The 16,595-nt window shown below is 30.7% G+C and overlaps 2 protein-coding genes across 3 annotated transcripts; both read right to left on the bottom strand.

The window, feature by feature from the left end:
• Positions 1 to 1,973: 1,973 nt before the first annotated feature.
• On the bottom strand, positions 1,974 to 4,299 carry LOC109177011. The gene is made up of 7 exons (XM_019326354.1): positions 4,202 to 4,299; positions 3,997 to 4,129; positions 3,578 to 3,597; positions 2,622 to 2,832; positions 2,409 to 2,474; positions 2,237 to 2,338; positions 1,974 to 2,144 (listed from the first exon to the last, which is right to left on the bottom strand). The coding sequence occupies exons 1-7, from the start codon at positions 4,297 to 4,299 to the stop codon at positions 1,974 to 1,976; spliced, it is 801 nt and encodes a 266-aa protein (XP_019181899.1).
• Positions 4,300 to 10,638: 6,339 nt separating this feature from the next.
• LOC109177003 lies at positions 10,639 to 12,452 on the bottom strand. Of its 2 annotated transcripts, XM_019326348.1 has the most exons (3): positions 12,111 to 12,452; positions 11,787 to 11,992; positions 10,639 to 11,043 (listed from the first exon to the last, which is right to left on the bottom strand). In XM_019326348.1, exons 1-3 carry the CDS (start codon positions 12,286 to 12,288, stop codon positions 10,816 to 10,818), a joined length of 612 nt encoding a protein of 203 aa, XP_019181893.1. In that variant the 5' UTR covers positions 12,289 to 12,452; the 3' UTR covers positions 10,639 to 10,815. The 2 variants fall into 2 exon arrangements, with proteins under 2 accessions (XP_019181893.1, XP_019181892.1); XM_019326347.1 differs by lacking the exon at positions 10,639 to 11,043 and having other exon boundaries at positions 11,368 to 11,992; positions 12,111 to 12,439.
• Between the last annotated feature and the right edge of the window lie 4,143 nt (positions 12,453 to 16,595).

Raw genomic sequence — 16,595 nt, 5'->3', positions numbered from 1 at the left:
ATGTTGTTTTACAGGTAGCCTGAATATGAAAAGAGCTGTGGTTGTGAACATGTTGTGACATGTTTTAACTAAGTAAGTACCAATGTTATCCAGTTTGGTACTTACAGTTGCTTAGCAAGACTCAAAGATAAGTTTTAAGTCGCACAATAGTGTTGAATATACTTTGATATACATTGTTAGTCCCACGGTCATCAAACCTAATATTGTTATATTGATTTCTTGCTATTTCATTGTTTCTAAAATATATTGTTTTTATACTCCCTTGATCCAGATAATTATCTTGTGGAATCTGTATGACAATCTGTATAGTTCTTAAGGCATTTGAGGAGGCTTCACCCATACAAAGTTGGTGTAAACACATGGTAAGTGCCTAATCAGCACTAAGTCCCTGATCATGTACTTTCTAATCCCTTGATTATTATAAGCATCATTTGCCTGCCAATCGTATCTTAATTTAATAATTGTTGACTAAACTGCAGGCAAGCTGCTACAGAATCTATGATGGTTCAAAGGATTTTGAAGAGAGCTTATATTGCAAATTGTTGTCAACATGTCTGTGGTCCTAATGACATCTAATTATGCACGTTGTGAATTTCAGTTGTACTTGCATTATCAAAGATAAGTTTTAATTCCATAATTAGCCATCACTATACTTCATTACACGTGTGTTCGCTACTCATGTACTATATATAATATTTCTGATGTATATTTTGATCTGCATTATACTATGCTTGCTGAACTCACCTGAATTCGCATTGTCTTTTTACTTAATAGAGTATTAGTCTTCTCATATTTAGAAGTTCAAGTTTACTGAAAATATTAAGCAGCTCAACATGTGATTTGATTTTATTTTTTTTTTGTTATGTTACACTTATTGAAATACCTCTATCATTAAGTTATATTACAGTTTTACTCACAATTGTGTTTTTGACTCCATTCTAAAGTAGAATGAAGTGTGTCTTACTTGATCAAACTTAAAACAGTTTTTAGTAGTAACAAATATGTTAAGTCGTTCTGTTTGAATCCTAATACATTGTAAACTCTGAAGATACCTGATTATTTACATTTGAAACTTGATGTATAACAACAATTTCTATTCTGCAAGCACTTATAATGTATAAGTTAGTTTCATAATACTTTTGCTACCTTGTATTAAGTACAATGTTAATATCCTGTTTACATTATTTAGGGTGCTCAAAATTGGATGCCAACATGCTTTGCTTTTAGTAATTACCAAACTGGAGAAGTGATTGACAGTAACCAATAGACAGGAAGAGATATCTCTTTTACTAAATAATTAAGTTTTGTAATCTTTGCATCTATAGTTTAGTAATCAGTGTAGAGTTATTGATAGGATGTAATCTTAATAGAAGTGATGGATAAGTGCTTTCAGGATTAGATTAAAAAAATATCAAAAATATTTACAATGTTTACATTTTTAGGAATAGAACATGTAAAATTATATGTAATCACTAAGATTTAGCTTATATTAATCTTGAGGTACTGTATAACTTAACTTAACTTAACACTGTATACTAAAAAATTAATCTGTATGCTAAAAAAAAAAAAAAAAAAAAAAACTTACATTAATCTTCCAACTAATGTTTTACATTAACAAATTACAATTGAAACTATATCTGTATGCTAAAATATACTATCTGCATTGTCTTTTTCCATCATGTGATGTTCATCTTCTTCGCCTTTATGTGAAATCACTGTCTTCTTTAGTACTTAAAAAATAAAAAATAAAAAACAAAATCCATTTTGCAGAAGGGATATCACATTTTCCTTACTAATAATATGATTTAAAAACCAACTAAAACTAATTAAATCCACCATGAGTATCCAAAATGTTATGTCAAACTGTTTTAGGAACACCGCAAGTTTGTCCTCATAAAAGCATTCATAAAAATAAAATAAAAAAAAAAGTCCAATAGAGCACATCCCAGTCATTTAACTCATTACACATCTGCTTATTTCTCAATTTTGACCACAGCTTCCTTGCTTTTTTTAGAACTTTGTGTGCTGGAAAATTCATCAATCGGGGATCTCTTGACTGTTCCATTCTCAATGTTGTTCTCTGCATTCAGCCTCTGTGCAACAACTTGTAGAGGACTTTCAGCTTCATTTGCTTGGTCATCTTCCTACAAAATCAAGAGTTGAAACTATAAGTACAAAATAATCTGCATTTATAAAGTAATTGGTATAATATGATACTCGGTAGCCCCAATTATACCTCTAGATCCCATAGATCCTCATCTGTAAGCTCCAACTCCAACTTTGAACTGAGATCCCTGTCCCTAACTTGAATTAGCTCTAGTACATGCTTTTCTACAATCTTTTTCATCAGTGATGATCCTCATAATAGGGAAAGCATTAAGATAGTTTTGGAACTGTTCTTTGCGAACAGCAATTCGAAATAGCATATTCAATCCAATCAGAGTCTCAAGCTCCTTAGGTAGCCCCTTTCGGCCCTGCACGTAATTCATTTATTTTTTAAACTTTGTGTACATAGGAAATTTATACAATTGGTATATTAGTTAACAATTATATATACTTTATTACCTTAGGTACTATTCCTAAGTTAATATAATAGTTAAGAATTAAATGCCATTTAGTACCTTAGTATGGGTATTCTTCAAATCATCTGCGCTAACACCAAGTAGATCAAGGCACTCCCTGTCCCATAGAAGGAAAGGAGCATTCCCATCCAAGTCCACCACCCTAACTTTAACCCTGTACCTCAAGGTTCCATCGCCCCAATTCCTGTCACATGTACTACACCACAGCCACTTTCCTTTCAGTTTCAGCTTTTTGTTGCAACCCTTTGTTCTACACGAAGCATAGAACCACTCAGGGTCATCAATAAACACAATCCTTGCTGCCACCCAAAAATCTCCAAATTGCACACACACATAGACAATTAGCAAGGTACATTATGAGCCCCAATCCAAACCTATGTGAGTATAAATTTACAAAATATTATGTTCATTGTGAAGGTTTGAGATGCATACTATGTATCAGTTGATCTATTTTTGCTAACAGAAAAGAACACATACTATGATTATATAACTAACAAAGATTAAGTTGTGTGTGCAGGTTTGGGTCAAACACAGAGTATGGGTTGCATAATAATAACCACAAAACTGTCCCTAGGATGTGTTCATGCTATTTACTCACTGAGATAAGCACACCCTAATAGACTCTCTAATTTGTTAGACTAATAACTTTGAATGATTTATATAGAGACTCCTATGTTCTGTGCTATTATATTTATATCTAAAGCCAAATATTAAATGCAGATTAAAAGAGTGGTGAAGTTGGCACTCACTATGCATATTTGAGATGAATACAGAGCATGGGTGGCACAAACATATAACAATGGTCAACTATATAGAGTGAGTACATATATATTTAATCAAATAGGTAATGATCCAATGGTAATCATTCAAATTATTATTCTCTTGGATTGTAATAGGTGGCACATTCTATCCTATGTTTATATAACTATCAAAGACTGAGTTGTTTGTGCAGGTTTGGGTCATAAACAGATTATGGGTTGCATAATCATACTCACACCAATTTCACAGCTAGTAACTACAATGTTATTTACTCAATGAGATAAGCACCCACTAACAGTCTCTCTAATTTGTTACTGTATTAACTTTTAATGAGTTATATAGGCCTGCTAAGTTCTATATTGAATCTCATTGTACAAATTTGAGATGCCTACAGAGCATGGCCTGCACAGTATTAGTCTATATATTTAAAGACTATTTATCTACTCAATCAGGTAAGCATCCAATGGTAGACTTCACAGTATTAGTCTATTAACTTTAAATGTGTAAAATATTATATTTGTTTTAAATCTCATGCATATTATTAAATGCAGATTACAAATCAAGCAGTTGGCATTGATATCTCACAAGATTATTGTTGTAGAGATCACAGTATATCTACTAAGGTAATAACTAATAGGTTTTAACTATATATTACCTCCTTGTCTCTGCAGATTTCACTGATAGTACGGATTTCCATATCACCAGATAGGGAAACTGAATAGGAGCTACATTCCTTAAAACTTGACTGCGAAATAATACTGCGCATTGGAGTCTGTTCATGGCTGATACTGTGAAATTAAAAATACAGTAAGAATTAGGGAACAATTGAATAGGTAGTGCAAGAATAAGCATTGACTAACCTTTTTCTGAACTCCTCAAATGGTGGAGATTCCTGATTGAACAGCAGTTGTGTTACATCATAGGAGCTACAAATCTTAACATCCTCACCTTTAGACATTATGGTAGTACACATTAAACAAACCATTATTGGTAAATATGGAATTGGTAATATAAGTTAGGCACAAACTAACATTTTTAATCTACTTACTTTTTAAACACACCCTAGCCCTACAAAATTGGATCAACACCAATAATGGCTCTTGTGAAGTAGAATTGTAGAATGCCTCGATCTTGCTTACGTGTTCATCCCACAAAGTACACATCAATTGTATTCCACTACAAAATGTTAGATAAGAGATTAGAAGAACAGAAAACCTAAAAATAGAATAGAAATAGAAGGAACCGAATAAAAAAAATACTCAGTGTTCAATGGTGAAGTCAATCAGCCTGGAGTTCTTCCCATTAATTAATTTCTCCTGTGGGCAGTGAATTTCAATAACTCGACCAAGCACATCTACAAAATAGTGCATTAGAGTATAAAATAGCAGTAACAATATCAATTAATTAGAAAATTAGATTGAAAGAGAGCAATTGATTACCAAAGAAGTGTTTCTCATCAAGGCCTTCATTAGACTTGATTTCTCTAAACGACTTCAGATGATACATTTTCATAGGAAATTTCGCATTCTTTAAATCCTTTACCATAGTCTGATAGTTAAATTTTATCATGTACTTCTGTGGGCTGGTCTTGTATGAGTAAAAATTGGTGATCACACAAAAATTCTTTATAGCGTAAACTGAACCTTCAGTAAAACAGCTTAGGTACTTTTCCACATATTCTTTGGGTACATGAGCATGCAGGAAGGAACCCTGTGTATGTGTAAATAACATAAATAGGAACTGTCTAAATATATCTCATAAATATGTATAGATAACAAAAATAGGAACTGTAAAAACTAAAACCTGTGGACTAAAGCCTAAACTGCACCGCATAATCTTGATGTATTTGAATATATATTTGTAAATAACACTTACCTCTTCATCATGAAAAACGATTTCTTTTGATCTAATCTTCGATGGATCACTTCTCTCAGGAATCTGATATGCTCTCACCACCCGTAGCCTAAGAGCCTGCCTGGTGTTCATTGGAGATATTTGGCTAGCAAGGATAAACATCTTGTTGTAGGGAAGAAGAATGAGAGAGGCCGGTGTAGCTTTTTTCTGTGCAATAACTTTGTGCTGTATATGTGCTGTATATATAAGGTCTGATGACCTTTCGTTCTTTTTCCTTTGAAATTAATACCTAGAGAATATGTATGGGTTCGTGGGCTCAATGTTACATATGGGGAATTGATGGAATTAAATACATTCGCTAATCCCATTGGATTGGAGAGTGATCTAACGTAGATATTTTTAAAAATGTAGGTTTTCTATAAACTTTAGGTATTATACTGCATAAACCTTTCGTTTTCTGAAGCAAATACAATAAATATTTCGGCTTTGTCAAAACGACGCCGTTGTTGTTGGGCGAGAGTTTTTTGCTCCTATTATTTTGCTTTAATATATATAGAGAAGTAAAATCCTCCTACATCATTTTCCCGCCCAAACTTTTTTACTCAATTACTTAAATATTTTAGTTTTAATTATTGGTCAAATAATTAATAAACCTTATTTGTAACCAAATATTTAATGAAAATTAATTAATATATATTAATATATTAATTAGTAATAATATTGCATATTTATGGTATTGCATATGTGAATCCTATGCAATACCATAATTATGAAATACCATAATTAAGACAGAGTTCGTTGCTCATCAAGTGGAGAAGATATAGATCTAGAAAGATTGATCGGGAAGCAATAGAGTTCGTTGCTCATCAAGTGGATAAAGTTTGAGGAGGGGGGACGGATTCTGTGTATATGTAAAGAGATATAGAGGGAAGCCTGATAAGAATACAGTAAAACCAAAATGAAATTCAAAGCATTTTTTAGTTGTCAATATATCTAAGTGTTGAGTTTTGTTTCAATTCAATCTCTTCGTGTTTAAAGTGTGCATTTTTTGTAATAAGAGAGCACTTTGTCTTTCCCTTCAAGACATTTTTCTTGCCATTTAAACTTTTTTTGGGGATAAAAAAATTATGAAGTACTGTAGCTTAGTTTGAATAGAGTATTATTTTGATTTTATTCTTTAGCTGACTTCCCTTGATTCAAATCACTTTTCTAATGTGAAATAATGATATTGACTTACCATGTTTGCTTTGATATGCTAAGTCATTTAAAATATAATAAAATTTATAATCCTAATACTTTCATAATAATATTGAATAAATATTAATCATATGTTTAGATTTAATAACATATTATATTAAATGAATTATATATTAATCTAATATAGTAATGGTTAATACGGGTAAACCATATATAAGCGTAATCTAATATAGAAAAATATTCATTATTAACCATATATAACTTAGGAAATAAATAAATTTATTAAAACTTAATTATTTATAACTTCAATTTTAATCCTAATATATAGTTTTAATATCCAAAATTAATAAGATTTTTCTTAATGTGGATCTATATATTTTTAATAATTTTGACTTAATAATATTATATCTTAATTATAAAAATTCTACCTAACAAATTTAGTATTACATGACATACAATAATTACCACAAATAATATTTAATAATTGACAATTTGTATTAGGCAGTAAAAATTAATAGTTAATTATTAAGTCAATTATAAAATCTTTTGTACTGTGAACAAATTATTTTTTGTTATTTTGATTGAATAATATTATGTCTTATTTATAAAAACTAAAAGTAATACTTTTAGTACTATAGATGTGACTAATAATTAATTTATTTATTAAGGCAGTTAATATGTATTTAACTTAAAAAAATATTTAAATATATGATTTTTAGTAGCATGGAATCAATTAGTGGGGCAATTATATTAGGCAATCTAATTAATAATTGACTTTTTAAATTATATTCGCTTTTCAATAATGAATATTTTCCTAAACTATATATACACAAATTTTATGCTTATCAAATATAGAATTAGAAGTGGGGGGGGGGGGGATCAGGTGCATTTGTTGCTTCCCGTGCGGATGTGCGGTGGATTAATGTGCGTGAGGTTTATACTTAATGTGCGTGAGATTTGTACTCAATGTGCCTGAGATTTGTACTTAATGTGCGTCATGTTAATATGCGTGAGTTTTGTACTTAATGTGCCTGAATATTGTGTTTAATGTGCGTGAGATTTGTGCTTAATGTGCGTGCGTATTTCAGAATTACGATCTCAGAAGGAAGCATAACAGAAACTCACGCACATTAACGCCGAAGCTTCTTGTTACTTCTTCCTTCAATTTGGCCATGGATTCTGGATTACCAGCTACCTTCAGTGCAGTTGAATGTTTATATAAATGACGCACGCACAGTAAAATTTGCACAACAGCTAAGTGTGGATTTCTGTTGTATTATTCCCATAATTTTTAACCACCATAGCTCGCCTCCGCATCATCATCATCAGGGAGGGGGCAAATTTCTACTGGGGATGGGGAAGAAGCTGACATCAATATTTTCTGCTGCATTTTACACATTCACGCACATTAAGTACAAATCTCAGGCACATTAGGCACAACACTCACGTACATTGAGTACAAATCTCACGCACATTAATCCACCGCACATCCGCACGGGAAGCATTCACCGCACGGGAACCTTTCACTATATATATATATATATATATATATATATATATAGGTAGTTATTTTAGTAAATACTTAATATTTCCATGGAAAAAGAGAACTATAATTTATTTTGTACTAATAATATTATACCTTAAGTATAAAATAAGTATATTAGGCAATTATTTTAATAAATACTTAATATTTTTGTACATTAAATTTGACCGTACATGGAATTAATTCTTTAATTATTATATTATTATAACTTAGTTAATATATATATATATATATATATATATATATATATATATATATATATATATATATATATATATAATCAAAATTCTCATATTTAATTTTTCCTGTCCAAACTTTTGTAGTCAATTATTTAAATATTTTATTGGTCAAATAATTAATAAGGCTTATTTGGTAAGAAAATGTAAAATGAAAATTAACTAAAATCTATTAATTGGTAATATTATGTATGGTATTATATTCTATAATATAATTGGTAATATTATTTTTCAAGTATAATAAAAATCCTAATTTTAATTCGTAATATAATAAAAATAATAATGGTGACCAGCCCTCTTAATTTATAATCTATACTATAATTAAAAACAATATCATATTTACCTGATTTCCAGCCCAAACAATATTAAATAGTAAAGGTAAATTAAAAAAAAAACAAAAATTAAAAAGGAACAGAAATATTTCACAATAATATTCTACATTATCAAATAAAAATGGAACGAAAATTAGGTAAATTGAAAAAGGAAATGAATATTAATAATTGACTGAAAATTAAAAATTGAAAAAAGAACGGAAATTAGGTTAATTGATAAAATATATATTAATAATCGGCTGGAAAAAAAAAGAGATCCATAATTGACTAAAATGGAAAAGGAAATGGTCAGATCATTACTTTTTAATTTTTCACTATAATATTACACAGTAGAATAAATCAAATCACAATTATATCATAAATATTTCACAAATTTAAACAATGGAACAGAAATTAAAAATAGAACGAAAATATTTCAATAATAATATTCTACATCATCAAGTAAAGATAAATTTAAAATGAAAACAAAATATTTCAATAAGAATATTCTACATCATCAATAGTAAAGGCATATTTTAAACAATAGTAAAGGTAAATTAAAAATAGAACGAAAATTAAAAATAGAACAAAAATATTTCAGTAATAATATTCTACATCATCAATTAAAAATGGAATGAAAATTATGTAAAAATATCACTGCATCTGATTTCTAATTGACTCATTGACTAAAAAAGAAAAAATAATGGGGAAATTGTAATTTATCCCTTACAAATATGTCAATTATCAATGTCACCCCTGAATTATCAGTAGTGTAAATGTTGTCCCTCAATTTTCAAAACGTGACATATATTGTCCCTCCCCTAATATGAAGAAGGAGAAAAATTGTTGCCTACGGAAGGAGAACAATCGAAGAAAGAAAAATTGAGAAAAAAAATGTGGTCTACGAACAAGAAAGACGACGGGTAACCACATTTACATCACTAATAATTCAGGGGAGGGGCAATATGTCACGTTTTGAAAATTGAGGGGCAACATTTACATCACTAATAATTCAGGGGTAACATTGATAATTGACCTATTTGTGAGGGGCATAAATTACAATTTTCCCTTATAATTGGCTGAAAATGAATATGATATTACTAATTGACTGAAAATATAAAAAGATTGACTACAAATAAAAATTATTCATAATTGACTAAAGTGAAAAAAAAAAAAAAAAAAAAAAAAGATGGTCAGATCATTGCATTTTAATTAAAAATTGGACGAAATTATTTTAATAATAATATTCTATATCATCAGTAGTAAATGTATATTTTAAACTATAGTAAAGATAAATTAAAAATAGAATGAAAATATTTTAATAATAATATTATACATCATCAATTAAAAATAGAACGAAAATTAGGTAAAAATATCACTACATATGATATTCTAATTGACTAATTGACAGAAAATAAAAATAAAAAAGAATAATTGGCTGAAAATGAATATGATATTACTAATTGACTGAAAATATAAAAGGATTACTAATTGACTAATATTCTATGAATATATATATTTTCACCTGAGTCACTCGTCGTAATGGACTGAAGATGTTAACTATAGACGAGGATTAACAAATTTTTTGCTACTATCAATGCCGTATACAATGAGAACAATGAGATTTCAATAATGTTTAAATACAATCGGTGGTATTATGTTCTTTTAAATGATAAAATTACTATATATATATATATATATATATATATATATATATATATATATATATATATATATATATATATATATATATATATATATATATATAGACAAAAAATATATTTTCCATACAATGAATAACTAAGTTGTTAAAGAATGAGCACGTTTGCCTAATTTATAAAAATACTAAACAATAATAAATAAAATCTTCAAAGTTACAGCACCGCATGCGTACATCTACACATTAGCTATTAATTTGAACAATTATTTGCTTTAACATATAAACGATCCAAATCATATTTTAAATAATTATATATCAATCTAAATATTCTTAATATATTACAACAAATCCATTCCGTGCATCGCACAGACGCAAATACTAATATACAATAATACAAAAACATTATTGTTACGTTATATATATTTTACATATACTAATACTAACTAATCTAAAAATTAAATTTAGAAAAAACTTCTAATAAGAACTTTCTCTCCAACTTCTAATTATGTTTTCAATGAAGTATGTTAAACTAAACCTTATATAGTATGTTTTTTTTTTAAATAAAATTATACTAATTAAATATACTAAAAATAACACTGTATTATGAAGTAATTTTCATAGGAGATACTAGCATAACTCCTTTTAAAATTCTAAAGGTTTACCAATTTTTTTTTCAAATCCATAGTTGAGATTGTTTATTCATAATTCCTTTTTTTTTTTTTTTTTTTTGGTTTCTAATCGTTCTCTTTGAATAAAATCCAATTAAGAAATTAATTGATTTGATTGATAATGGCATTAGGTGTACGTGTCCCACTAATTGTTCCCAGAATTGCGCTCTACAAGAATGTCCCAACTTGTTTACGGTCCCAATCACCTCCCACCAATAATGACCTGCAAATACCTAACCAAAACCGAAAAAGATTGAAGTTAGTTAATATTTTATACATGCATAATATATTATAAACAAAATAGAAAAATAAAAAAATAAAAAATAAAGCAAAAAATAATAATAATGTATAATAAATGTGGTCCATAAATATGGTGGGGCCTAAACGCGAGTGCCACACGGGTCATACGTGGCATCAATCGTAACGGAATCCCGTTTGGGAAGTACGTTACGGCAAACACGAGAAATAACGGAAAATTCGACGGCGAGAAACAGAGCCCTAACGTCGACGTCCCGAGATGCGAAAACGACGAAAGCAGGAATCCAGAAGATTATGGATAATAGAATTGAGAGATCAGAACTGGATCTCAAAAATCCACCGCAAAAAAAAATTGGACAAATTATGAACAATTCACAATCAAAATATCTGGTATATATTTCTTAGTTAAATTGTTTTTGGTAAAGTTTTTGAATTTTTATGTTTTTCCCTTTTGTGTGGTTTAATGGAGATCCTATTGGCTGCGGTTTCCGTGAGGAACAGTATAGACGTGCTGCGGCCTGTGGCTTGCTCCTTTGCAGTGATGACAGTGGCGAAGCCCCTCGCCGGCAACTGGATATCCAAAAACCGGTGAGGAGCATCTACTCGACGATGACGCCTTGTACTGCGGAGGCGAGTGGTGTCCGGAGATTTTAACCGGAAACAATCTCGACGTCGCCGGAAAATCGAAACAGGACATTGGCGAGGACGGAGGAGAGACCTTTTTCAGCGGATTGATCGGGGAAAGCACGGCTCGGATCTTCATCTCCTGATTCGTGGCAGCCGAGACGCGATCGTACTCTTCAATCACATTCGCGAGATCCTCATCGCTCCTGACCGAGACCAGAACATCCAAATCCTCAGACGGAAGCTTACACCTCAAGCTCATAGATTCTCCGCACGATTCCCCAAACTTCACCATCAGCTCTACACAAACCGCACGCAATTTCAACTCCAATTCCACAAAACAAAAATAATAAAATAATAAATCACAAAAAAAAAAAAAAAAAAAAAAAAAAAAAAAAACACAAAATCCTCAACGAACCTGCATAATTGATGGAGCGATGAACCGAAAGCACGCGAGTGAAGCCGCCAATATAGCGAAGCTTGCCGTCGGAACGACGAGGAATGATTCTGCCTCCATAACTGTAGAGAAACTTGATTGACTGCTTGAGGTCGTTGAGTTTGTCGCGATTGTTGATAGAATTCAATGTTTGAGTCATGATTTGAACGCCTGAAAGGTATGGAAAGTATACGAAGATGCTGAAGACTCGTAGGCACCTTCGAGAGAAACAGAGAGAGGATCGGCGCCTATTTATAGAGTGATTATGTGAACAGAAGAATTATGGAAATAAGGCGGTTGCGGAAATGTAAAATTCAACTAGGGTGGGATATTGGGATTTATGGTTTATTCGGATATTCGTTTTTTTTTTTTTCTTGGGACTGTTGATTCACGATTTTCTTTTTTATTTTTAATATATATATATATATATATATATATATATATATATATATATATATATATATATATATATATATATATGCGTGAGTTCAGGTGCGGTGATCCCTTCTTGTGCAGTCGTGCGAAGGTTTTCAGAATACACCAATAGTTAAACAAGATATACACCATCAACGTCAGAAAATGCACTACAAAAAACACACACAAATTAGGTACGCATCACCAACAACACATCATTAAATATGACTAAAAGCACCACACAATGTTCGGAAATACATCGTTAGTGGTACTCAGTGGTAGGAAGGTATATAATGTATTTTTTTTTTGGTGTGTTGTGTATTTTTACATTTCGTTGTGGTGTGTTTCCCTTATACTGTTGGTGTTTTTCGTTAACACTGTTTCCCTTATACGGGAGGGCGTCACCGCATTTAAACTTTTTCCTATGTAAATATAAATATAAATTAGTAAATTAATATATATATATATATATATATATATATATATATATATATATATATATATATATATATATATATATATATATATATATATAGAGTTGCACTCGGGTGCGAACGGCTCGCCCAGGCGCGAAATAGGAATGGATGCTGTCCGTCCACGTGTCCAGGCGAAATAGGAATGGATGCTGTCCGTCCACGTGTCCAGATCTAATGGATGAAAAACACTGATTTTTTTAAAAAATGTGGTGGCATTTTCGTAAATAATTGAACATCGAAGTGCAAGTAAAATGTATTACAAGTGCATGTAAAATGTATTATAGGTGCAAGTAAAAATTTACACTGAGCATCAATACTTAGTTGCACCTATAGTTCTAAGTAGTTGCACACATAGTTATAAGTAGTTGCACCTAGGTGTATGAATGTTTGCGAGTGGTTTTCAGGGGTATTACTACCCGCTGAACTCAGATCAATGAATGTTAACAAGGCAAAATTACATGCATTTATAGGTGAAAGTAGGTGCACGGTGCACCTATAGTTATAAGTAGTTGCACACATAGTTATAAATAGTTGCACAAATAGTTATAAGCACACCCAGGTGAATGAATGGTTGAGGGAAGTGAATGTTAACAAGGAAAAATTACATGCACTTATAGGTGAAAGTAGATGCACTTGTAAATGATTTTACTTGCACCTAGATGTTCAATTATTTACGAAAATGTCACCGCGTTTTTTTTTTAATTTATTAGATCAGGACACGTGTCGCGTGCTGATTCGTTCGCATTTCCTTCCTGGGCACTTATTCGCACCTGAGTGCGTCCCTATATATATATATATATATATATATATATATATATATATATATATATATATATATATATATATATATATATATATACATATCAGCTCAAATGCGACAATATCTTAATGTGTAGAAGGTACAAACGCATCATTAGGTATGTAAAAACGCACAAATAATGTTAGAAAATGCACAACAATGAAATGTACCAATAGACCACAAAACGCATCACACACAAAACAAAATGCACCATACCTCCTCACACCTAATTTTGCATTTCTGAACACTTTGTGGTGCGTCTATGAATACTTAATGGTGCATTTTGTGGTGATGCGTACCTAGTGGTATGTTTTTTGGTGCATCTTTTCGTTGTGTGTTGCATAACACTATTAGTGCATGTTTGCATACTTAATGGTGCGGCCACACCGCCTGCACGTTAAGGACTGGCCACATTGAAACTTGGCCATATATATTTTATATTCTTTTGAGAAGCTAATAAAGTAAATATGCATTCTAAGAAAAACTATGCACTCGAAGAGACAACCATATGTCCATATGCATTTGAAGAGGAATATAAAAAAAAAAAAAAAAAAAATCTTGTGCATCCATCTAATTTTATTTAATGGTCTAGATCAATCGGGTTCGCACACATTTAATCGCATTCGTACATACTTAATCTAGATCAATCTAGACCATTAAATTTATTAAATTGATGGACAAGATTTGATCTCACAATGTCACCTAGACCAATCTAGATCAATCACATTTACACACACTTAATTGCGTTTGCACACATTTAATCCGCATTCGCACAGACTTAATCTATCCTAAAAATGTCGGATTGAGTCAAGTATCATGCCCAATTATCATGTCACTAGCCCCTACTCCCTAGCTGTCAATGCAGCAAAATAAATTAGAGAGTAATAAAAGTGTTGGGTTTATCGAATATCTTGTCAATATGATTATGTGTCTCATCATTTTTATTCTTCAAGTTGTCAATAAATTAGTTATTCTTGTCTTTTTATTTATAAAATTTTTAAAATATTTTTGTTACTCTTCAAGGATATTGATTGAACTAGGTTATTAATAAAATTTTAACTTTTATAGTTATATTTCTATTTTTTCCATAAATAACTTTCCAACACAGCATTTTAGTGCCAAAAAAACATAAATCACTTTCAGTACAGTAATTTTTAAATTTTTAATAGAGGTTAATGATTTATATTTTAGCATTTTTAGTCACTTAGTTGAAAAAATGATCTGTGATTTTGGTGGACGATGAGAGATATGAGGTAAAATTTTAATTGGAGAAATTTTCATTTTTGGCCCCAGACTATTAAGATATTAATAAATGTAAATTGTGAACATTTAATATGTAAATTGTAAAATTCAGTATATAAATTGTATATTTTTGAATGTTGGTTTGCAGAATAATTTGTGAATAACGCGCCTGTGGGTTGAAAGTGTAAATAGCAGTACAGACGTTATGCCATGGAACCGTGTTCACCATTCATGGTGAACACGGTTCCAACGGTGTTAGTACACCGTTATCTTTTTTTTTTTTTCTTTTTTCTTAATTAATTGCGTGACTTTTCTTCTTTATTTTCACATTTTGCGGTTTCACTTTAATTTGAGGTGAACAAAGATTTCGAACATTCATAAATTATGAATTCATGCCTGCACATTCACTTTGGAACCATGCCTACACATTCCCGTCCGAAATCACGGACATTCATAAATTATGAATTCATGCGTGCACATTCACTTTGGAACCATGCATACACATTCACTTTGGAATCATGAGATTATGAATTTTCTGTTATGAGATTATGAATTTTCTGTTATGAGATTATGAATTTTCTGTTATGCGATTATGAATTTTCTGTTATGAGATTATGAATTTTCATTACATTCATAATTTCAGACATTCATAAATTATGAATTCATGCCTGCACATTCACTTTGGAACCATGCCTACATATTCCCGTCCGAAATCACGGACATTCATAAATTATGAATCCATGCCTGCACATTCACTTTGGAACCATGCCTGCACATTCACTTTGGAACCATGCCTACACTTTCACTTTGGAACCATGAGATTATGAATTTTCTGTTATAAGATTATGAATTTTCTGTTATGAGATTATGAATTTTCAGTTGTGAGATTATGAATTTTCTGTTATGCGATTATGAATTTTCTGTTATGAGATTATGAATTTTCATAAAATTCATAATCTCATAACAGAAAATTCATAATTTGATCAAACGCGCGCCGTTAACTCCACATCCGCGATTTTTTTTTTTTTTACCTAAAAACGACGTCGTTTTGCCTTGTGTTCATCATTCTCGGTGAACACGATTCCATAGCATAATTTGCGATAGCAGTATAGCTGGGCCGGGAAGGAATCGTGGAGCATCTTGAAAGAGGCGGGTGTGAAATGTGGGTTTGGGGCGTCTTTGCCGTGTGGGGAAGGGTCGGCGTAGAGTCTAATCAAACCTGCCCTTTCTGCTCGCTATGTGGGCCCGGTTTGTCTTCCTATCTTTTTAAAATTTCTATTGGGAGTAATATACTATTATTATTATCTTTTTTAATCTATCCTTAACTTAATTAAATAATATTATTGATTTGTTTGTTCTAAATATTTTATTTACATCAAAATTTTCCTATTATGTAGTACGGAGTTTTATTTAATTAATTTACGTGGCAAACAGTCAATTCAGTATTATTTAATGAATAAAAGACTTTGTAATATTTTTCTTGATTAGGGACACCAGCTCTCAATTTGTACGTGGTACTAATTTACTTTAGTTTGA

Source organism: Ipomoea nil, unplaced genomic scaffold (assembly GCF_001879475.1).
Source record: "Ipomoea nil cultivar Tokyo-kokei standard unplaced genomic scaffold, Asagao_1.1 scaffold0782, whole genome shotgun sequence".
Classification (NCBI taxonomy): Eukaryota; Viridiplantae; Streptophyta; class Magnoliopsida; order Solanales; family Convolvulaceae; genus Ipomoea; species Ipomoea nil.
The sequence above is the reverse complement of the archived record's forward strand: the minus strand, read 5'-3'. Positions and strand labels throughout refer to the sequence as shown.